The sequence below is a fragment of the Equus asinus genome, chromosome 6 (assembly GCF_041296235.1).
Source record: "Equus asinus isolate D_3611 breed Donkey chromosome 6, EquAss-T2T_v2, whole genome shotgun sequence".
In the NCBI taxonomy this organism is placed as follows: Eukaryota; Metazoa; Chordata; class Mammalia; order Perissodactyla; family Equidae; genus Equus; species Equus asinus.
The window spans coordinates 28,685,228-28,711,173 of NC_091795.1; the positions used below are offsets into that span (position 1 = coordinate 28,685,228).

Genomic DNA, 25,946 nt, shown 5'->3' on the forward strand with positions numbered 1-25,946 from the left:
TCATGCTACCTCTTTGGCCATATCATGAACATGCTTACAAATTGGCTAGACTCTAAGAACTAGCTTTCACTGTCACCAGCGAAAACCAATCCATTTCTGAAATACATTTTATGAAATTATAATTATTGAGCAGGCAGTGCTAACAGTATATGATAAAACTCAGGATTTGTTTTAATTCCTAAGTTCCAATTCTTTAGCACTGTTAATTTCTTAAAAATTTCCCCACCTACTTTTGAAGAAAAAATTGCATGAACCTAACAATGTGCTCTTGTTGCACCTACCAGGAATCAATTTCCCTTCCGAGCATCCAGTTAATCTGGTTTAGCAGTGAGAGGTACACTGCAAATACCCAACAGAGAATAGGAAGACCTGGCTTCTGGTTCCACTCAGTCTGGGAAAAGATATCTACTTTACATACAACCCACAAAAGATTTACATCCAAAAGAGCTAAAAAAAAAAAAAAAAAATCCTCTCAATCAACAATAAACAAATGGACAAAAAATGAGCAAGAAATTCACAAAAGGGAGAAATTCTAATGATCAATCTCATGAAAAGATGCTCGTTTTCAAAGATAATGAAGGAAATGCAAATTAATACAACTATATACTATATCACATCCATCTGATTAATTTTAAAATTACAAAGTCTGACTAATACCAAGGATAGGTGAGAACTGAGGAAAGAGGAACTGTTCTACATGTTTGATAGGACTGTAAACTTGTACAAACCCTTTAGGGAAAAATTTAGCAAACCTAGCAAAGCTGATGATGAGGTACATGCCCCAGGATGAAACAACCCATATTTAGGCATACACCAGACAGCAGTGCTTGCAAACTACGGCTTGGAAAATGAATTCAGCACTAATGTGTCATAATCAGGCTTTGTAGATGCATTTTTAAATGCATATGCTACCTTCTTAGACATTCCATTCTCTCCTCTGTATGATATTCATACCCCTACTTTGCTTTTCAAAGTTAAGAAAGAGGTAAGTTGTGCCAGATCAAGGAAGCAGGGCCGGGGGAGGGGAGGAGCAGCCACATATTACTCTATAAACAAAGGAGAGTGATGTGGCATGGTCAGAGATATGCCAAACTACTTTGCTGAGCTTTTAAGATCCTTAAAATGTTCCATAATCTAACCATCTGCCACATTTGCATCCCTCTCCCTCACAATTATTTTACATACCTTTCTGCTCTGTCAATCTGCTTCCCAGACTGCCTCCTTATCTGAACAGACTACAGAAATCTGAGTGAACTATTTTATAACTCTCCCAAATATGGCACATACCTCTTACCATTCTAGATGCAAAGGAGACAAATTCATACATATAGCGGTTGCCTCAAGGCACTAAGGATTAATCCTTTCAAGGAACTCCAGTTGAGAAATGCTCCTCCAAGTCTTAAAATCTGGCTTTTTACCCCAGCTCTTCCATTTGCTTTCTAGTTCTTTATCTCAGGTAGGTTACTTTAAAGTCTTAGTTTTCACATCTGTATCTGCAGACAATAATCCCTACCTTACTAAGTGTTGATCAAGACCAAATTGAAGTACACAAAGATATCTACCAGGACCTGCCCTACCGTAAGCCTTCAATACACAGTAGCTGAATCTGAGAGGCAGGCCTTGCCACCAAATCTTCTGATTCTACATTTAAAAGAATCTTCATTTTAGAAAACATAAATAAAAACGAATATACAAAAGGACATTAACAGAGGCATTAATAACAAACTCATTAACAATGACTTGAATACAATTATAGACTGGATTAGCTGGCATAGTTTAATGGGAAGAAGGTCCTTTTTCCCTCTCAACACAACCTGACCAGGATGCTAGACCAAGCAAGCTATTTCATCTTCCAACCTCAGGCAAAAGTGGGTCTGTACCACTTCCAGGTCCAGTGGGATTCTCTGATTCTGCATCCTAAAATGAGACCTGACTGCAAAGGTCCAGGCTTTCCTCTGTGCTGGACTAAAATTCAACAAATAATTATCATTATCAAGTAAATAATGTAGTTTAATTTTGCTCAGAGCAGAAGTAATAACAACATAGGCCCAGAGTTTAGAGATAATAACGTAACGTGACAGGTGGCAAAGAAAGCAGAGCTCAATTCATCTTCTGAGAATGATCTTCAGACTGAAAAGGGCAAAACCAGTATTGTTTCACAGAAACTGGAGGCCAGTACAAGTAAGGAGACCCAGAGAGCATCTAGCTACTTGTATGAGTCAGGACTCTTGGTTCCTACAAACAGAAGTCTCTTTTGCCCAAACAACTTGGATTTAAAGAAAGGCTCAGGTAAACAGGGATAGGCAGGAGAGGAACTGGGCCTCAAAAGACACCCCCTCCTCATCTCTTGCCTCTACTTCTTTCAGCACGTGAGAGAAGTATTAATCGCTTCTAGGCTCACATATTCCCATCCCTCCCTTCCATAAGAGCTCTACTGAGAAAGATCCTACAGGACTTTGAGGGACCAACCCCGAAGCAAACAACTGTGGCCAAGCCTGGGTGGGTCAGGCCCAGTCTCAGACCACACACTGTGGCCAAAGCAGACAGGGTATTGAGAATTTGGCTGTTCTTACTCAAACCACATAATTTAAGAAGGAACGTCTTCCATCTTGACCACAAAGATATGAGACTTTTATTAAATGCCTTACAAAAATTGAGACACACTGGGCCAGCCCAGTGGCCTAGTGGTTGTGGAAGGGGGTTCGTTTTATAGGTTTTATTTACTTTTAAGCTATACATTCCTGGATTTTTATCACTATTGTCTTTTTATAACTTTGTTAACCATTCCTTTTCAGTAATTCTAAAAATTCCACCCAAAATATATATATCAAATTATCTGTCTATATTTCAGAATTCAACTTAACTCCTTTTCTTCTTAATCAGAATGAATTTTCTAGTCTAATTTCCTTTTTTCCTTCATTAACAGTAACATCTCTCTACTGCAGAAGGATTTATCCATTATATAATAACAAAACTTTAGGGCTAGTACATATCTCCCCTCACTCACTCTTTCTAAACGACCATTTAAGGCTAAATCCAAGAACTTATCTCCCACTGGTATCTTTTTCTGCTCTCATACCCCGGTCATACCTACATAAAAGGCAGTTCCAGATGGCTCACCCAGAACTATTTTAAAAACATTCTATATTTTACTTTTAATAGTATTACTCCATTCATTTCTTAACAGTCAATCTTTTGCCTCAACAATGGAGATGCTCCATCTAGTGGCAGAAGATCAGCTTCGGCAATGTGGTTTAAAATTTTTTTTAATCATATTTTCCCCCTTAAAACATTACCAGCTCTGCAATGGCCTGATTTCCTAGTATCACAGCGTTTCAGAACAGACTCTTGAAAGAGATCTTTTTCCAAACCTTCATTCACCACTTCCAAGCTGTATACCTGGGGTATGTTACTCAGTATCTCTGAGTCTTAGCATCCTCATTGGTAAGATGGGAATAATTTACCTGCATCATGGGATATAAACATATGCAAAGCACTCAGTTCAGTATCTGGAACATGGTCAATACTCAGTAAGTGACAGTTACCATATTCCCGCTCCTGACTTCTTAGTTTAACTGCATCCTAATTAAAGAGGGCAAGCAAGTCCTCAACTGCTTTTATCATTCACTCCCTTTTCCCCTAATTTCCTTGGATCAAATCCTTAGGCCTTCCATCATCTGCCTTTCCCCAACCTGATCGCGCCCTATTACCAACAGGGGTAGCCACTGCAATGGAGTCAGTCCCTGAAAATCATCAGCAGGAGTCAAGTGCCTTCTCAGTTGTTGTTCTGCCCTGGTCCCAGCCCCACAGAAACCCACAGCTCACTGCTCTGCTGCTCTAAATCACACCCATTCCTCCAAGTCAGACTGAAGACACCAACTCCGAAAACCCAAATGAAACGAGCACAGTGATCTTCCCTTTACTTTAAAGGATGCAGAGTCCATCCCATGCAAATATATTTTATGTTGCCGCAGAATTTTTCCTGTTCTTTCCAGCACTCTTGTATAGAGCACAATCCTCTAAAGAAGAGGTACTAAGTGTTTTACTTTCACCTGTCCCACAGCAAATTTTAGACAGTTTAAAATCTTAGTACTATTTATTTTAACATACACACACACACAAGTCTAAAGCAGTAATCGTTCTATTGGCTTTCCTTACTCAGGAAGTAAACAAAAAAAAGTCAAAAGACTAAGTAAAACACTAAATAAAATGCCCTAAACAGGAGAGAATTCTAGATTTTCTTAAAATGGAGGAGGAAATTAAAAATAGCCCAACATATTATTTGTTTTTACTAAAAAAAAAAATTGCCACAGAACCCAATGGCTGATATTATTTATTTTAAATAGTGATCACACTATGGGTATCTGAAAACACTCAATACATTAAAGAGGAAATCTTCAATAACTTTTTATGTTCACAATAATTAAAAGCCAGAAAATACCTTGGCTAACACCTCAAACTTCTTTTCTGCTTATGGTTTCAGGGAAGTGATGACTAAAGAACTTTAAAACAAGCACTGAAACATTAAAGGAAAAAAAGACCATTTGGCAGGTAAAAAATTTACTACACTTCCTCATTCAAAACCAGCCTACTCATCAGGTAGTCACCAGCTTCTCTGATTGTCCTCCTCTTGGCAGGGTGGGAACATGTGTCCATAACATGGTGCTCACAGGCTGCTGGACAGCATTCTAGTTTATTACTCAAGTCTGTTTGCTGTGGTACTTAAAAGGCTTGTGACACAATGGCGTCAGCTTCATCCTGTTTGTTCACCACCAATCCATATGAGTTCACTCAGCCTTTACAAGAGGCAGCCCTGGAACCTTGTACCAATTCACCAGGTCCAAGCTAAAAGCAAGGGAAGACTTTACAAGTCAATGGAGTCTTACATGACGACAGCCTACACAGAATTCCTCACGCAGGTGGGAGGTTCATGTACAATGTCTAGGTAGTTGTAGTAGGATAACAAGCTTCCTATACAGTTAAAACCAAGCAGATGCCAAAAAAAAAAAAAAAAAAAATTGGGAGAGAATGCACTGAAAGACAACTGGGCTAAAAGATCCAGGCTTTCTTCTGTGCCCCTGGACTATATTTCAACAAATACTTAAATAACGTAGTTTCACATGATGAATCAGAAGAATCTAGAATCCAGGCCACCTAGAACCTAAGCTACTTTCACAGAAACATAAAACTACAAAAAAAAAAAAATTACAAAAGCTCTTATAACTTCCAAGTACATGAAAAAACGTCCTCAAAACAGAAATGAGTAAATCAAAATACATAATCAGAAACATTCACCTCAAACATATCCCCACCAAAAAAGCCAGATCACAGATTACCTAGGTGTTCCCTTCAAAGAGATACTTCTATTTCTAGCACCAAATACATTACATGCTTTGTCTCAAAGATTAGCCAAAATCTCTGAGAACCCTTCCTAATATTTGTGAACTTGCTAGAGCAGGAGGAAACCATACTTATCAAGTCATCAGTATCCAGAGGGAAAAGAGTGAGAGAGGTTTCTGATGATAATTAGGACAGGACAACAGACGTAAACTGGGAAATGGGGACATATGGTCGCCCTATCAGTGGCAGAATGCAAAGCTGGTGAATTATTTGCCCAAGTGCTCCAGATCCTGGTGGCCTGTAAGGCCAGTAGTCTACACACTCGAGGTATGGTTGCTGAGGCTCTCCCCACCTATTCCCAGAACCTGGGATCTCTTCTCAGATACTTTCTCTGATTGGCTGCTTTTCTTCAGCTCTTCTCACTGTCATGGCATCTTCTGGTCCTGCTGTCCCTACCCTCTGTTATAATCCAGTGGTCAAGCAGATGCCTCCAGGAACCTCCTAGGGTTTGAACCATCAGAATCACTAGAATGTCTTGGTCACTGTCAGCCACCAAAATCTGAAGCTTCCTAAACACCACCAGTAGTTAGTTACTTCACCCTAGAGGAAGTGAGGGTTCCTCACCCACAGTGATTTAAGATCATCTCTAAAGGGCCCCACTACCCCTCCAGTAAGTCTTTATGCTACTACACACCAACAACCACTTCAGGTACTAACTGAAGACTTCCTATGCCATAGCCTCCAAAAAGTCTGATGCTGTCCCTGACTTCAAAATATACTACAAAGCTACAGTAATCAACACAGCATGGTATCAGTACAAAAACAGGCACACAGGTCAATGGAACAGAATTGGAAGCCCAGAAATAAAACCACACATCTATAGACAGCTAATCTTCGACAAAGGAGCTGAGAACACACAATGAAGAAGGGAAAGTCTCTTCAACAAATGGTGTTGGGAAAACTGGACAGCCACATGCAAAAGAATGAAAATAGCCCCTTCTCTTACACCATTCACAAAAATAAACTCAAAATGGATCAAAGACTTAAAGGTAAGATCTGAAACCATAAGACTTCTAGAAGAAAATATAGGCAGTACACTCTTTGACAACAGTCTTTAAAGGATCTTTTCAGACACCATGTCTCCTCGGACAAGGGAAACAATAAAAGAATAAACAAGTGGGACTTCATCAGACTAAGGAGTTTCTACAAGGCAAGGGAAAACAGGATTGAAACAGAAAGACAACCCACCAACTGGGAAAAAATATTTACAAATCATATATCTAACAAAGGGTTAAACTCTGTAACATATAAAGAATTCACACAAACCAACAACAAAAAAATCAAACAATCCAATCAAAAAATGGGCAGGGGATATGGACATTTTTCCAAAGAAGATATATGGATGGCCAATAGGCACATGAAAACACGCTCATCATCAGTGATCATCAGGGAAATGCAAATCAAAACTCTACTAAGATAGCACCTTACACCCATTAGAATGGCTATAATAACCAAGACAAAAAATAACATGTTGGAGAGGTTGTGGAGAAAGAGGAATCCTCATATACTACTGGTGGGAATGCAAACTGGTGCAGCCATTATGGAAAAGAGCATGGAGATTTCTCAAAAAATTAAGAATAGAAATACCAAATGATCCAGCCATCCCACTACTGGATATCTACCAAAAGAACTTGAAATCAACAATTCAAAGAGACTCATCTACCCCTATGTTCACTGCAGCGTTATTCACAATAGGCAAGACATGGAAGCAACCTAAGTGCCCATTGACTGATGACTGGATAAAGATATGGTATATATATATATATATACACACACACACACATACAAACACACACAATGGAATACTACTCAGCCATAAAAAATGATAAAATCATCCCATTCGCAACAACGTGGATGGATCTCAAGGGTATCATATTAAGTAAAATAAGCCAGATAGAGAAAGGCAAACTCTGTATGATTCCACTCATGTGGAAGACAAACAAACACACGGACAAAGAGAACAGATTAGTGGTTACCAGGGGGAAGGGGGTGGGGGGTGGGCACAAAGCGTGAAGGGGCATACCTATAAGATGACTGACAAATAATAATGTACAACTGAAATTTCACAATGTTGTAAACTACCATAACCTCAATGAAAAAAAAAAAATCTGATGCTGAAGCCACTTCCAAAGTTGTGTTCACTCCCTTGGAGTTACCAAACAGGTGTCACAACCACAAAGCTATTTCAGAGAATACTCGTTGCCTTCCTAGCTTTTGCTGGCAACCACCATCATGATCCAAAAATGGGGTGGCTGCTGCCAATACCACTTCTCCGGCCTCTTTTGCTGAGTTGAAGCCCTCAGCACTATGCGAGTGGTGAGAGCTCACTGAAAGGCCACTAACACTTCTGTAAGCCACAGCTACCCAAACAGTCCCCAGAGCCCTTGCCACTCACAGTCCCAATATCGTAACTACCAGTTAATGATATCTCCTTAGAAGCATTTAGTTCTGACTTAGGCTGCCTCAAGTCTAGCCTTTCAATACTACTGTCCTATACGATAATTCCTAAGAGTTAGGCTTACTCATGAGTTAGAGCCACTTTCTGGATTCCATGAGTTTCTATCTATGTTACAGCTATTGCTCTCATGCATAGGCTAAGCAACACATAGGACTATTTTGCTAAAAGAGCTCTCCTCAAAAGTTCTTTCTACCCTCTCAGAGTTTATGATGTGTGAACAAAAATGTCCATAATCAGTCACAAACTCCTCAATGGCTGAAGCAGTCAGGCATCACACAGTAACCTTAGGCCACGTCTCTTAGGCTCCACTAGGACTATGAACTCCACGGGAAAAAGCAGCCCAGTGCTAAAAATAATCACTGCTTCTAAGTATAACCCTAAGCCAAAGATTCAAGAGATGTCACAATAAAAATCATGCAACACAAGTGACTAGCCTTGTTGACAACCAACCAACCCACTCACTCACACAGAAGGAAACACTGGAGAAAAGCAACCAGCAGGCCCACAGGGAGACAAGAAGAGTCAGGATGATGCAGGGGAGACGGATGTTATCCTAATCAACCCATAATAGAGACAGAGTCACAGTCAGGGAAATACTCAGGAAGTAGGAAAAACTACTTCTATAAACAAACTCCCTCATAGTAAGTTAAAATTTCTGTGGAAATTTGCTCATCATGACACAAGGAGCTGTAGTCATATAAGCAAGTGGATAAAAAACACTGTAAAAAGGGAAGGTTTTTTTGGTTTGTTTTTATTTTTGCTTTTAAATAATAGCAACAAGGAATTTAAGAATAACACAGCAAAACCAGATCTGCAAAAGTTATTAGTAGCAAGGATGAAAGGAACAGCATAAAATAATTTCAGAAAGCTAACGTTATCAAAGCAGTGACAGGAGATGAAGGATGATGCTAAAAAATACCAAACACTTGCTTAACATCATACCTTATCAATGGCTTTTCCAACCCGAGAAACGCTGCTGTGGATGTCTTTGTGGTCTGAGGCCAATTTCTGAACAGTATCCTTTATTCTTTTACAGCACTGTGTCAAAACAAGTGAAAGTGTCCCTGATAATTCAGCATCTTGGCCTATAAAACAAAAAAGGAGGACAGAAGACTGGTTACTCATGAAAGCAAACCCAAAGACAACAAGCTTCAAACACACCCTTGGAACATGAAAGATGGAAGAAAAGTGAAGAAAAACCAGTGCCTGCTTTGAAGCAGGTGGTCACATTCATAGACAATTTTTTCAAGTGAATACTAAGAAAGCTATCTTAATATATTTTATTTTTTGGAATAAATAAGGAAATTTTACTATGAAATAAACCACTTTCATAATTATTAAAATCAGCATAGACTGTGAATAACACTGCCAAGGCATTTTTCAGAAAACACGTCTAAGTGAATAAACTCACTTATTCAATCCACTTAAAGTAAACTGTTCAAGTCATTCTCAAAACATTTTGATAGTTACTAAATTTCCTAAAGATTATTTAGTCTAAATGCTTTATAATCTACATGAAGCAGAAGAAAAAACTAACAAACTTCTTTAGATACCATGATGAAAAGAGTGAACACAGCAGAAAAGAGTTAACACGTCCCCACCTATAAGCAACAGTGAGCCAGCCACTCTTACCAGTTAGGGTGGTGGGAACCCTTGCGAAATCGAAGTTCCCAGATGCCAGCCAAGGGCCAACCTTGCAAGTAGGCCTGAGATTACTATCCTTAGAAAGGCCTGCTTGCAAGGCTGACCCTGGCTGGCATCTGGGAATGTGGATTTCGGGAGGGCTCCCACCATTCCCAGTATTGATAAGAAGGCCTCGCTGTGGCTAAACTGTTTGTGGTTTATGCTGAATATCTGCTTTCCCGTTGCAAGTGTGGAACTTTCCTATGTGCCCGGCAGAGGTACCTATATGACCAGTGCCCAATAAACACCCTGAGTACTAAGTCTCTAATGAGCTTCCCTGGTAAAAAATACTCCACACATGTCACAATTCGATGCTGGAGGAATTAAAGGTGCCCTGTGTGACTACACTGGGACAGGACTCTTGGAAGCTTTCTCCTTGTTTCCTCTGGATTTGACCCCATGTACCTTTTCCCCTTGGCTGATTTTGCTTTGTGCCCTTTTCCTGTTATAAATCTTAGCCATGAGTGTGACTACATGCTGAGTCCTATGCATCGTCCTAGTGATAACTGGAACCTAAAGGTGGTCTCGGTGACCTTTGACACACATGATAAATCAAGTGAAAGCTACTACAATATATTTCCTCTTCCCCTGTGCTATTTCCTCAGGAAAAGAGGAGAAGAAGGGAGAAAAAACAAATTCAGTTACATGTGTCAATTATCTCACATATCTACATATCCCCACTTGCAATCAACAGGCCTGGCTTCTGAAATCCTACTCAAATTATATAGCAGTGGTTCTTAAAATTTAATGTACATCAGAATTACCTGGAGGCCTAGTTAAAACAAAGTAGTTGGCCCCCCATCCCCAGAGTTTCTAATTCAATCGGTCTGGGATGGGGCCCAAGAAAGTGAACAAGAATAAGCCCAGAAGTACAGTAGGATGTTCATTCATTCAACAAATATTTATTGAGCACTCATATGTGACAAGTATAGCAGTGAAACAAAACCACCAAAATCCCTGCCCTAAAACTACCTTCTGGTGAGCAAGATAAACAATACAAACCTAAGTCAATTACACAGTATGACAGAATGATGATATATTCTAGTATGGGAAAATAAAGCAGAGTAAAAGAGATGGGGAGTGTATGTGGGTTGAGCAACTGCAGTCTTAAACAGGGTGGATGTGGTAGGCCTCACTGAGAAAGACAGTTGAGCAAAGACTGGAAAGTAAGGGAATCAGCCATGTGGCTACCTTGAAGGTGAAAATTAGAATATGCCACCCCAAAATACGCTTCTTTGGCAGGAGGATTACTTTGAACTGATTATTTTGAGAAACAACGGACACAGAAGTTCTGAAAACAGAGAAGTTACCCTTTTGTAAGAGAAATTTACACTTATAAGAGAAATCTCCATTTGTAAGGGTGTCTCCTTCTCTGTACCAAGAAGAGAAGGATGACTCTAAATCATACAAAACTTCTATCAATGGAGGCAGCTAAGACTTAACATAACAAACCTTACCCTTGTTTACTGTGCTTTTCCTGGTAAATCTCCCTCCCTCCCCATATTGGCCTCCCCGCACTTTTCTTTCTTTTGTCTTTAGCTGAAGATGGTATTTAAGCCTGAATTCTAAGCCACCACTTTGAGTTACCCAGTTTTTCCCTGGGAGAATCTCCCATGTATACATGATGGATACATGTTAATAAACTGTTTTTCTCTTGTTAATCTGTCTTTTATTACAGGGGTTTCAGCCAAGAATCCACAAGGATAGTGGGAAAATTAGTTTTCCTCCCCACCAGGGAAAGGATTCCAGCTTGAGAGGACAAAAGCCCTATTGGAGAAATATACCTACACTATTCAAGGAATAACAGAGGCCAGTGTGGCTAAAGTAGATTTCTGGCAAAGGAAAACAGGAGGAAAGAAAGCCCAAGAGATAACGGGGGTCCTGATCTTGTGGGGCTTTTTTGGTATCGTAAAGACTGTGGCTTTTACTTTGAGTCAAAGGGATATCCACTGCAGGGTCTTGAGCAGAGAAGGTAAATAAACTGACATAACACTTAATATGGTCATTCTGGCTGATGACAGGAGTATAAGAACAGAAGAAGGGAGATAAATGAGGAGGTTGTGGGAGCAACCCAGATGAGACAACAGTGGCTCAGTGCAGGCTATTAGATGTGGAGGTAGTGAGAAGTGGTTGGATTCTGGATATATTCTGGAAGTAAAGCCAACAGGATTTCCTGACTGGACAGGAGGAAAGAAAAGGACTCACAGATGACTCTAAGGTTTTTAGCCTGAGTCAACTGGAAAGAAGGAGTAGTCTTCAATTAAGATGAAAAAGATTAAAGTCAGAGCTGGAATGAGAGGAAGGGAGAGATAAAGAATTCAGTTTGGGGCTTGTTAAATTTGAGATTTAGAGTAGTCACCCCAGTGCATATGTGGAAAAGCTAGTTGGAACAAGATCAGTGCTGGATATACAAATTTGCGAGTCACTGACACATAGATGATACTTAAAGCCATGAGACTAAACGAAATCACAAAGAAACTCAGTACAGACGCAAAGAAGGGGTAAAAGGAGACAGTCCTGGGAACTCCAAGTTTATGAGACCAAGATGAAGTGGAACAGAAAAAGGAGACTAACAAGACCTACTAAAAGACTAACGGTGATGGAGGAGGAAAATCAAGAAAGTATGGTGTTGGGGAAGCCAAGTGAAGAAAATGCGTCAAGGAGGGAGTAACCAACTATGTTACATGCACTGCTATGTCAAGTAAGATGTGGACTAAGAACTGACCACTAGATTTACAATGTGGAAGTTATCAGTGACTATGACAAGAACAGTTTCTCTAGAGTTTCAAGAAAAGAAATCTAGAAGGTTGTAGGGACTGTGAAAAGGGAATATAATAAATGTGGTTCAACGACAACCACTGAGAGAAGTAAAAAGATAAGCAAACAGAAGATAATGCCCATAAGGTACCCAATCCAATATGGGGTGGCCAAAATAGAAACTGCCCTATCTCTAAATACAACTGCACAAAGTAAACAGTCATGAACCACATAAGGACCTTTCGGTCAATGACAGGCTACATACACAACAGTGGTCCCAAAAGATTAGCACCAAATAGCCTCGGTGTGTAGCAGGCTATACCATCTAGGTTTGTGTAAGTACACTCTGCTGTTCATACAACAATGAAATCCCCTAAAGACGCATTTCTCAGAATGCATCCCCATTGTTAAATAATGTGACTGTATTATCAGGTGCTTCCAACTTCTAATAACATAATTTAGCCTAAGGGAAGGCTGTATTTCAGGAAAATTTCAAAATCTGTCTAAAAGGTGCTCCATAAATACTTTGGGCCAAAAGAATCTAACTGCTTCAGTAGCTCTGCTCTGGCTATTTCTGGCCTTTCTGTATCAAACCTTACCTAACCTCAATGGCTTCCTCTCCTCTATGAACTTCTCTCCCCATATACTTACCCAGTCTTCTCAATTTCTAGTGAATTCTCTTCTCTCCACCACTCCTCTGGCACTAAATCATGTACCATTTAACCACTTCATGTATAGATGCCATCATCAGTCTCAACTAGATATAAGTCCTTAAGGGAAGAAAGGTTCTTATTGTAAACTGTATACTCCAGAGTCTTATCATATGTCTTGCACATATGCAGGCACTATTAATATAAGTATTTGGATTACTGGTAAATAAAGAAAGAGAAAAGGACAGTTAGAAAGAAAGCCGTATTCAACAAATGGTGCTGGGATAACTAGATATCCACGTGCAAAATAATCATACCATATACAAAAATTAACTCAAAATGGAATAAAGACCTAAATGTAAGAGCTGCAACTATCAAATGCTTGGAAGAAAATGAGTGTATTCTTGACCTTAGATTGGGCAATGGTTTCTTATATATTATACCAAAAGCACAGCTATCAAAGAAACAATAATTAAAATGGACTTCATCAAAGCTAAAACCTTTTCTACTTCAAACACTACCAAGAAAGTGAAATGATAACCCACAAAATGGAAGAGAAATAGTTGCAACTCATTTATCAGATAAGGGTCTAGTATCCAGAATATATTAAGAACTCTTATAACTGAACACTAACAAGACAACCCAATTTGAAAACAGGCAAAGCATTTGAATAGACATTTTTCCCAAAGAAGATATACAAATAACCAATAAGCACAGGAAAAGATGCTCAACATCATTAGTCAATAGGAAAATACAAATCAAAACTACAATGAAAAACTACCTCACACCCACTGAAATAGCTATAATGAAAAAGATGGACAACAAGAAATGTTGGCAAGGATGTGGAGGATTTAGAACCCTCAAACGTTGCTGGCGGAATGTAAAATGGTACAGCCACTGTAGAAAACAGTTTGACAGTTCCTCAGAAAGCTAAACAGTTACCCTATGACCCAGGAATTCCACTCCTAGGTACATACCTAAGAGAAATGAAAACATATTTTCACACACAAATTTATACATGAATGTTCATAGCAGCATTATTCATAACAGCCAAAAAGTAGAAACAATTCAAGTGTCCAAATGAATGGATAAACAAAATGTGGCACATCCATACAATGGATTATTCAGCCATAGAAAGGAATGACGCACTGATACATGCTACAACATGGATGAACCTTGAAAACATTATGTTAAGTGAAATAAGCCAGACACAAAAGGCTACATATTGTGTGATCCTATTTATATGAAATGTCCAGAAAAGGCAAATCTATAGACAGAAGTAGATTCACAGTTGCCAGGGGGTGGGGGAAGACTGGAATGGAGAGTAACTGTTAAAGAGTATGAGGTTTCTTTTGGGAGTGATGAAAACGTTCTGGAATTAGATCATGGTTATGGCCCACAACTCTGAATGGACTAAAAGTTAGTGAATTATACTCTTTAAAAGGGTAACTTTCATGGTATGTGAACTATATCTCAAAAAACAAAAAAAAAAGTAAGCTAAAAAATACAAGCCATAACTCCTATCCAGCCAGACATGTTTGTTTCTATAGTCAGTGAACGACAAACTAAACAAAAGGTTAAAGAACAAAAAAGCAGAGATGAAGCTGGAGGAGAGACATCATTTGGAATTTACCAAATGAACTTCAAAACTACCAAGTAAACTTTCAACTTTATAAATGATAGATACTAATAGCATAACGTCAGATAATTAACACTGAGAGTTCTCAGTATACTCCAAGGAAAAATAATTTCTACAAAGTATTTGGAAGTCCAAGAAAAGTATAATGGAATAATCTGAAAGAGAACCCCGGGAAAGCCCTGTTCAGAAAGGTTCCACTAATGCATTTTCAAATGGACTCAATGGAAAGCAGCCAAAGGTAAAAACAGGTTTGAAAATCACTATAATGACCAAACTGACTGAAACCAAATTTCTCAGTCCTAAAGGGAGAGATTTAACACTCTTTTCACTTCTCTGTCTGAAAACAAAACCTGCTTCGACGAGAACCTTTCTGTGACAGAAATCTAATTGGATTCCGTTCCTGGAAGTAAAGCTGGGGAATTACTGTGACAACCATCTTTACCGTAACTAAACTAGATCTGAAGGTCAATGCTGGTATCCAGGTTGGCCACTGGAGTGGTCAGGTTTTACCCAGAATAAAGTCCTGTGCATTCTTTGGACTGTGTCTTTCAATGCAATATAACTCCCTGGACTCAGGCCCCATACACAAGCTTGAAAGAAATAGTTTTGAGGTCGTGCTCACCACTCACAGTCACTACAAGTACCTTTTTCTTTTTTAAGATTCTTTTTTTAGGGCAGTTTTAGGCTTACAACAGAAGTGAGAGGGAGGTACAGGGATTTCCCCATATACACCTTACCTCCACGCATCCACCCCCATTATCAACATCACTCACCAGAATGGCACTTTTTTTTTTAACCAAGGATAAACCTACATTGACACATCATAATCACACAAAGTCCATAGTTATCTTAGGGTTCACTCTTGGTGCTGCACATTCTACAGGTTTTGACAAATGTATAATGACAGGCATCCATCATTACAGTATGATGCAGAGTATTTTCACTGCCCTAAAAATTCTCTGTGTTCTGCCTATTTATCACTCTTCACCCCAAACCTGGCAACCACTTATCTTTTTGTCTCCATGGTTTTGACTTTCTCAGAACGTCATATAGTTGGAATGATATGGCATGAGACCTTCTCAAACTGGCTTCTTTCACTTAATAATATGCATTTAAGCTTCCTCCGTGTCTTTTCATGGCTTGATAACTCATTTCTTTTTAGCGCTTAATAATATTCCATTGTCTGGATGCACCACTTTATTTATCCTTTCACCTACAGAAGGACATCTTAGCTGCTTCCAAGTTTTGGTAATTATGAATAAAGCTGCTCTAAACATCCATGTGCAGATTTCTGTGCGGACGTAAGATTTCAAATCCTTTGGGTAAATACCAAGGTGTATGACTGCTGCATCTTATGGGAAGAGTAATGTTTAGTTTTGTAAGAAACAGCCAAACTGTCTTCCAGAGTGGCTGTACTACAAAAGTACTTTTTAAGGTCGCTTTTATTATGACTTGATTCAACAGGTAAAATAATTAGCATGTCAATAAGAGATTTTAAATCCAAGCAAAGGACCAACACACATGGCTGGTCTAAGTTAAAGATAATATCCTTCTGATGCAAGAGAATAATACTTCCTATAAACAGACTTTAAGCACAACATTCTCAGAAATTGGAATAGTCATGGTCTCCTACAAAATCAGACATTTGCCAAACTAAAACATATTTGAGTTAACTCCTAAAGTGTTTTTACAAAGCCCAGCTAAGACTTCAAGCACTGCCCTTGGGCTTCACTGCCTAGCCATTTCAGGATTTATGCCCATGAGTTTCACAGAAACAACAAATTAGAAAAATATTTGTTTCCATAGCATCCTGTACTTCTCCATCAGGGTTTCACATTGCATTATAAATACCTACTTCCCTATCAGGGTTTCACATTTCATAGTCAATATTTGTCTATCACCCCCACGAAATTACTTGAAGATAGGAAGTATGATTGTTTAATCTCCAGGATTTTGCATGGTAACTGGCACATATTAGGAATTCAATAACTATTTACTGAATGAACAGAAAAATAATAAATTGTGCATTATATATTCTCAATTTCAAGCCAAGAGGTGGAGACTCTGCTCAGAACCAACACTCGCTGAAACTGCCAGCAGTTTCACACCCAGCCGCTCGCTGATCCTCCACTCACTAACAGGGTGTTTAGTGTGTACTGCGCAATAGCACTGCAGCCTAAATTTTCCAAACACCAAATAAATAAACAAGTCAATACACACACATCAATTTTCAAATACAACATATTCACAAAATAGAGTCCCTCGGATATAAGTTGTTTCTCTTTTCCAAATAACAGCCCCTCCCACCCCAAATGAACCTTAAACATATAGGTAAAGACTTGGAATAAAAATTCACAGGCTTCTGTTTTGAGCCACAGCTTCCTGGCTCGTAAAAGAAAACTATCCCAAGGTTTGTCAAAGAAATGAAATACATCTCAACTTTAGCGTATGATGCGTTTCTATAAAAGTGTGCCCCAGTCAGAAGGTAGGAAGGGAGAGCAAACTTATACTTACCCGAGTGGGTGTTGGTTCCCACAAAGTGAAAAATTATAAAATTCCTAATTACACACTGGTTTTATAAATAACTTTAATACAGTTCTATCATCTTGTACATATATTTGTTCAATTATTTTGCTTCGTTACTCATCACATGGCTTAAGACAACCATGTGTCCAACTATGTGACAAGATTTGCTAATCATTTTGGGCCATCTAATACAACCAAAAGAAAGGCATCAAGATTGAAAACTGTGTTTCCCATCCCTACTCAGTGTTTGCATTTTCAAGTCTGTCACTTATTTTTATCACATTGGGAGAAAAAAACCCTCAAATAATTGCACACACACTGTTAAAGAAAGTGTTGCTAAAACTAAACAGCTGGTTGGTAGGCAGCACTACAACTGCTGTAGCTTGATGTCTACTCAAGGGCAGATAATCAAAAGTTCTAACTTGGTCTATAAAAGGCAGCTTAGAGGTGTCAACTACACCATGAAGTACATGTTGCCTGAGAGTCAAACACATCAGATGAGACCCACTACACATGAGATGAGATCCACCATAATTGAGAGCACTCTATAAAAAATGGTGAGGACAACACAGAACGGTAATGCTATGATGATGATTATTATTCAAATTTCCAAAAAGGGTGAACTAGGACTCACCTAGGACTAGAATATTTTGGAGTAAATAGTAGGATTCCCAGAAATCACTAAGACTTGACTTAATATTTTTATGAATATTGTGGAGGCAGGAAAAACTTTAAATAACCAAGTTTATAAATATTATATATATTGCATTTGAGCCCTTTTGACTTATTAAAAGTTAACTCTACCTTCATAAAATGGACAGAGATCTTAAATTTGGAATTAAGTGGAAAGCAAAACAGCACACAAGTTCTGATGTAGATAAATACAAAGAAATCTATTTAGTAAACATAATCCAAACTGTACCTAATACAGCTGTACTCCAGAATTCATCCTAGATTAGTTCTTTTAAAAAAAATTAAAATAGAAAAAGCCAAAAGAAGGCTATAAGAGGAAAAAATTTTACATTATCCCACTCTTAGGGGGAAAAAAAAGTCTTAATACCTTAAAATAAACAAAATGAAACCAGACAAAGACAAAACAGGAAAAAAAGCTACAGTCATAAGGAAGGGAGAACCATGACATTTAGATTCAATTAACATTTACTGAGTGCTGAATGCCTGTGTCAGCAGTGTGCAGGGTACAGATTAAGTGTCCTACAGATTAAGAAATTGAGGGTGGGAATGAAAGGAGATAAAGGATAAAAGGTCTAAGATTGGCTGTAAAGAAGTTGTTGACAAGGTGAACATGGACATGCTTGCAAAATGTTAAAACAGAAAAACCTGCAACTTGAAAAGGTTAGGTTAGTATTAGAAAAACAATAAAAGGTCTATTTCATACCGTGAGCAGCAAACTAAACTGTGTCCTATTGAAGTTTTGGGCTTGTTAGGAGCTACCTCAGCACCCAGGACACAGCAGCTACTCAACAGAGATTTACTCAGGGGAGGAAGGAAAAGGTACAAATAGAACATGCTCATTTTTTCCTAGAGGCAGTACACACGGAAAACAAAAAATAGTTTTTTCAGTATATTAATAGCTGGCAAATCTACACAGTATTTGCTGGTCAACCCCTGACCTTTCAGAACAGAAAGGCAGATTCACAGATAGGTGTTCTGATCCGCTGCACCAAATCGCAGCCTAGTGTGCTGCAAAGCTAAGCAGGAGGAAAAAACAGAAAAAGGAAGTTAATATATTTAAGAGCTAAATTACATGGTACAGACTAATAGTGCTCCTGGGGCAGAGAGCTATACCAAAATGACTGACACAGGGAAGAAAGGCAAGGCTTCAAAAAAGTAGACTATGAGGCAAGAACTGGAGAGAGAGAAGAAAAAGACGATGTAGGCACAAGTTTTTACAGGTCTGCAAGATAGAGCCACTTTAGAGAGCCTATTCATTCCCTTCAAATTCAAAATATAGAGAATTAATCTCTAGGCATCTATCTATCTCTAAAATGAATGGCTGAACCAGATAAGGTTTCTTTTAGCATTTAAATGTGGATTTCATATTTAAAATCAAACTCAAATTTCTACCTTCCCCTCTCCTAAACTTCCTATTTTCCTCCTGGTTCCATAATTGTCTACCTGTCACTCTTGCCCAAAATCTTGGGTTAATCTTCGATTTTTCCAGCCCTTCTCTCCCATTCTGCCAAACTCCATCCATGCACCAAGTCCTGGTAATTCTTCCCCTCAAGAGATCCCACGCATGGCTCCCTTTACTCTCTACCACCATCACCCAAAGACAGGTCCCTATCTCATCAGATCTAGGTTAACATTTAACCTTAACTAGTCTTCTTGCCTCTAACCAAACCTCATTCCCAACTCCAATCAACCTAAATGCTGTTAGTTGGTCTCAGATCATGTCCCTGTCCCTTCCCTGTTCAAAACATGCCCCCCACCCAAGTCAATCAGAATTTTCTTTCTAGTCTACTACTTTTCCTGGTAGCCATGACTCTATAAAACCTGATTCCAATTTAATTCTAATTCTTTCATCCCACTTCTCCACACTTTGGTCCTTCATCATTCCCAGGATGCCTCTCGTACTCCCACTCCTCTGCACTTTTGTTCTTGCCAACCTCCTCTCCTGGCACCCCATCCTATCTGCTACCATCCACATTCAATCTCTGTTACTCAAACTTCCCAGTGGTTAGAAGAGTCTCTCCCTGTCTCAAATCCTACCCCTTCTTGTCTGTACCACTCAATCAGCATTTGGCCTATATACATGGCCTTGCATTACAGGGCACTGTTACTTTCTCTGTGAAAAACATACCAGTCTCATCTCCCCTAACTAGATGGAAAATTCTTAAAGCATGAGAATGACTGCTTGTAACTCCCACAAGATTTGGCCTAGTTCCACATATAACTGGTGATTAATAACTATCAACCAGGTGCTCTAAAGTTCATTCAAAATATCCCTCCCCCAAGCAGTTCTTTCTAAGGGCTCCTTCTCTTCCCATTTCTTTGAACTGCTAGCACTTCTACCAACCAGAAGCAGTGCTATCTATACTGTGCCATGGCCAGAGTGTTGTCCCCTCTCAAATGTAAAAGTCTGTCTCGTTATCCAACTAAAGTTCCTTGAAGACTCTTACAGCTTTTAAGTACTCCTTACAGTGCTAAGCAGACCACTGGGCACAGAGTGGTAGTTAACATATACTGGTAACAAAGATACCTAAATAGTCAAAATGTCTCAATTAAAACAGTGCTTCACACTGTTCAAAGGCACAGACCTTAACAATAACAAATATACCTCGTTTTACAGATTTCAAAGCCAGTTCACATCTATTATCTATTTAATTCCCCTAAGCCTGTGATGTAAGTTATCAGTTTACAGAAGAAGAAACAGGCTAAGCAATATTGTAGAACCAGCAAAGTGGCAAAGCAAGGACTCAAACTCAGATCTCAAGGACAAAATTTTGCGCTCTACTCCACAAGTGCAGACTCGACTCATCACCTCAACCAGCCTCTAAGTTCCTGGAGGACAGAGGCCACGTAAAGTGTTTCTTTTAAAAGAGGTCTCCTTATCTCCTCCCAGACGTCTTCATATATCAAAAATAAGATATTAAATCTATATGGAGTCCACAGAAATAGCAAACTCATCAAACATAACACACAGCCAGACACTGTGCACCAGGACAAGAAGAAATTACTATTCAGGCCTCAATCTTAAGTGGAGAAAGGATTGACAATACAAGCCTTATGGACTCTCCAAACAATGTTCCCAAAAAACCATTTAGAGCTCAGCCATACAATCACCAAACCCAAAGTGAAAGCATATTTCTAAAAGCCTCAAATCCTACTCGATTCTAGTCTCTGTTCTTTGAGATGTTAGACTAACACCTAATCTAACAGGAAGACCTGAAGTTTCCGCAACTCTTTTATAAACTCTTGGAGCTCTCAGAGAAATGTCCAGTTTAGAGAGCATCATCTCCCTGGTATCTATCAACTTCTGGGAGTTACATGGAGTACCATGGGGCTCCAAGTACACAGCTGAGGGCCACGACCCTCCACATTCTCTCCTAAACTACATTTTGGGGTCATTTTCAAAGATTTACAGATGATGAAGCAGGACCCAAAATAAAAACAAGTCAGTTTTAATATCCCAAGTGAATAGTTTGTTACACCATTTTCACTATCCTAACAACTAAGAGACTAAGACAAAACAACAATGGAAACTTCTCTATTAGCTCTAATATGATAGTATCACAGAAGTGTTGGCAAGTTTCTCCCTCACCAATGTTATTATCCAGAGGAAGAAACTATTTAAGAGATAAAATAACCTTAGGAAAATGATTTTATTATGCCAAGCATTAAAGTTTCTAAAGGTAACATTAATCAAGTTGTATTCTCTAGTCTACAGATTGTCGTACTAACTCAGTATTTGAATTATAAGAACATTACAGTGGAGGCAAGGTAAAAGCTGACAAATAAAGGTCAGGCCAGTCAAGAAAACATCTCAAAGAACACTGTTAGTGATCTAATATGTAGCTGCTCAACTATAATAGATATCTGTCACTTCTGTCCGGGTGCAAGTTTTCCTTTCTAGAACTCTCTCCTCTATCTGAGCAATAGTGGATCACATGGTCATACATCTCCTGACACAGGGTAAGCACAGCCCAAGGTGGTGAATGGACCCCATGCTGTGGTCCCAGGTTCTGATTCAAGGAGAGGCTTATGACCCAATGCAAGACAATAATGACACGCCTTGGTAATTTTGCTGGAAATACAGAAAAAAGGCATGTTCCTTTCTTTGGGATCACTAGCAGTATAAGGATGACATGAGCTCCACTGAGAATGAAGCCAACCATGGAAAGCACAGCTGAGGGAGGGAGAGAAAAAGACCAGTCCTTATGACATCCTCTGTGCGCCTGGAGCCAGCTGGCCTAACCTCAGCCTATTTAGTTATGAGTCAACAAATTCCATTTTAGTTTTGCCACCTGCAACCAAAAGAATACTGAGTAATATACTAGTCTGAATGAATAAAGTGCCAAATAACAAAGAATTATCTCCTACATGGGCCTGGAAAGGAATGACAAAGTTAAATCTGCTTCTAAACCTAACTGTAAACACCATCACTAACCTATTATTCCCATCATCTAGAATAGCCCAACCAACCTGGTAGCTGGTCTATTCTCCTCCTAGGGTATTTCAACAACGGCTGCTGTTATCCATCCAAATTTTCCTGACCTACTTATCTGCTATTTTCCAGGCTAAATGATAAATGCAGATGTCAAATTTTACTCAATTCAAAACTTAGTCATTATTCTCTCAAAAGCATCTCATTAGTATTTAGCAAAGAGTTTGGTTAACAAATATTTGTTATTTTTAACAAATAAAAAGACCAGGCTATGTAGCCTACTCCAAGTACACAGAAGAATAATGCTGAAAAAGTAAACAAATCAGTAGTCCACCAAACCCTGATCCTTTTACACTCATTCAACACCATACATTCAACATTGGGAGGCTCTGAAAAGCACAGAGAATTTACATATATATAAATAAGCGTACTTTCCAATACATATGTATAATATATATAACCCAAATTCTACAATGGAAAGTTAGACCAAACATGCGAACCCGGGACCTCTGATTTCTGTCTAGTGATAAAATATCGTACCACAGAAATTAGTTTAAAACCCGGTGGGTTTTTTTCATGCTCAATTGCCTACTTACCTTTTCATTTGTCACCTTCAAATTTAAAAAAAGGAAGCAGTTTTGCAACTAGTAACTAAATTCTCTTTGATTCACCAAAAATTAAAGAAAGGCAGAAGATCCTGGTTTAAATGTTTTATTACTAGGAGTGAGACCACACACACACACACACACACACACACAAGAGGAGTCTTTGATGCTAATATATGTGTTGATCACTGCCACAAATGGCGGTGTCTTTACCACCTTGTAAACTGAGATAATACTAAGCCTGAATCACAGTAAGTAAAAAGACATGTCCAATCCCTTTCAAAGTAAAAATAAAGTGACAAATTACCATTTCCCTGAATTCTCTTAAAAATTCTCCTGGAAACTAGCATCTTTGTCTGTGAGATAGGCAACTAGGTGGTCCAGGAATAAAAAAGAGAGGGAGGAAGATATTTTTTACTGGGTATCCTTTTTTATCATTTCAATTTATAACCTTCTGAATATATTATCTACTCAAAATAAGTACAATTAAAATTTAGAAAACTCCCTGAGAATCACTTTCAGAAACTACATTAGAACTCCATTTAATAATAGCCTAAAAAAAAATAATAATAATAAAACGGCACATCCTTTACTCTTAAAAAGATTGTAATTTTCCAAAGTACAATTTAAACATGTCATAAAAACGTTACTCAATTATTTCAGTCTAATCTTCTTTTACCAAATGTGAATTTAGAATATCAGCAATACATGATTTTTTTCTGTTATCCCTTCCACCACACAAGTGCTAATGGAAAACAAAATATACATATATTCACCAATAGGAAAAAAATGCTAAAAAGCATATAAATAATCACAAGTCAAATCACCAAAATTTATCCATGCTTTTTATCTGTTAACCAAGGGTTTTCCAAAGTGTGTGTAGTATGTGTGGTTCCCATGCCACTGATGTGAAGAGTGATTTCAGCTATATGTGAAACAATATTTTAACAGTTACGAATTTTTTTTTAAAGATTTTATTTTTCCTTTTTCTCCCCAAAGCCCCCCAGTACATAGTTGTATATTCTTCGTTGTGGGTCCTTCTAGTTGTGGCATGTGGGACGCTGCCTCAGCGTGGTCTGATGAGCAGTGCCATGTCCGCGCCCAGGATTCGAACCAACGAAAACACTGGGCCCCCTGCAGCGGAGCGCACGAACTTAACCACTCGGCCACGGGGCCAGACCCCGTTACAAATTTATTTTGAGTATGTAGCTTATTATACCTAACACACCAAATCTATGACTTCAAAAATCTCATTGCCTTGAATGAGGATAAATCTCCCTAACCAAAATCATGAATCCATCTGAAAAATCAGAGTGCACACGTGTGAGTGAAGTCAGAGAAACACCAGTGCGATATCCAGATCAGATCAAGGGACACTGGGAACGACCATGAACCGCATCAACCCCACCGAACCTTCAATCAGACCAAACGCTACAGGAAAGTCTCACAGAAAGGCTGGTAAAACTGAATGACAACAGTGCTCTCCTCTCCTCTCAGAGTTCAGGCAATTAAGAGCACCTAGAGCTTAATCAAAATTATTACGGATAAGAATCAGAGCTCAGTACAATCCTTGAACTTCTGGCAAATTTAAGCTAAAAAATGGTATTCCTTTCCCAGACCAACACCTCCCCACATACTTTCACTTGCCATGAGCAGTCATCTCGAACCCCGTTTACCTCAGCAACCTCTGCAGGCTCTGGATCACTCCCCCATCCTCCCATCTACCACCCTAAGCGCTCCAAGGCAGCTGGAAGGGCAGGAAGAAAAGCCTTCAGAGTCAGTCTCCAGGAAGAGGAAGGGATCAAGCTTCGGCAGAACTCCTTGTCAGCATTCTCCTCTTCATACTTCTATTACTACTCTGTTGCCCCTGAACCACCGAAACCCCCCCAAATGGCTACGACAGGCAGTCAAAGCCCCCGCACTTATTTCCCAGAGCCTTATACTCCGAAATTATTCCTCTGCCACAGGCCTGACACCTCCATCAAAACAAGAGTTTCCTTGTCCCAGGATGGACTTGGTTAGGGGTGGATTAAACAGCAGAGCACAAACTAATTCACCAGGTGTGAGTGGCTGTCCCACACCACCCTCATTCTCCCAAAGGTATATGAATTAAGAAAATGCATTTTTAAAAGAAATGGCTAATTGGAGAAAGTTCGTATGACAGAATTCTAGGCTATATAAAGGCGATTTACAGCAGATGAAAGAGATTTTAGGGCTCACTGTAGGACTATTTCCAGGCCAGAAGCCAGGCGAGCCCCCTTTGGGCAGTGTTCACATCTGGAATGTGGGTGGTGAGAGCGGATAAGGGTTGTCAACGGGCTTACTAACCATACTCCATTTACGCATGATCAGTTTCCATCACAAACTATCCTAACTGCTCTCATTTAGTATCGTCATCTGCTCACAACTTTAGAAAAAAGAAATTTAAACATAAGAAAATGTAATTCATCCTCAAAACTGAACTGATCCCCTAATACCAGCTAAAGAACTCTTCTGAATCAGGCCGTCACTCACCATGAGTATGATGCAATGTTGGGGTATTTGTATGATCCCCAAGATTCTACTTTATTCATATCACATTCTTACAAGAACATTACCACAAATAAGCCCAGAGAACGAGATCCAAAGCCCTGATATGGGGTCCCAAAAGGAGCCCCTCTCCCAGGTCGTAGGAGCCTACCAGATCACCAGCCCAAACAGGTACATTCCAAAGCTCTGAAAGCTTCCCTTTAAACTTGAAAATGGAGTTCCAAATTCAGATTTCAGTAGATATGACTGACAGAGGCATATTTAAGATTCAATGTAACATCCGCCACATGGCCTGCAGAGAACTTTAGAAATTATCTGCTTTGAAAAATTCCATAACCCAGATACCAAAGCGTGATGTTTATCTTCACACATAAGAATACATCAGAAAGAAGATTTTATTTTGGAAACTAGACCTGGCACTTGTGGTATTTATTTTTCTTTCATGTTTTATAACTGCTTTTCGTTCCTTAATCCTATTATTAAAGAAAATCAAAGCAATACCAATATAAGACTGCAATTTGGTAGACAAGAGGTTGAAAGGAGAACACAGACAATTCATCATGGCATACCGTAT

At 39.0% G+C, this 25,946-nt stretch overlaps 1 protein-coding gene across 1 annotated transcript in view; it reads right to left on the reverse strand.

The window, feature by feature from the left end:
• Nucleotides 1-25,946, reverse strand: part of RMND5A (required for meiotic nuclear division 5 homolog A) — a 59,336-nt gene that overhangs the window by 30,830 nt on the left and 2,560 nt on the right. Inside the window, exon 2 of the mRNA XM_070511791.1 lies at nucleotides 8,801-8,943. Within this exon, the coding sequence (XP_070367892.1) occupies nucleotides 8,801-8,943 (143 nt within the window). The remainder of the gene's footprint in view (nucleotides 1-8,800; nucleotides 8,944-25,946) is intronic.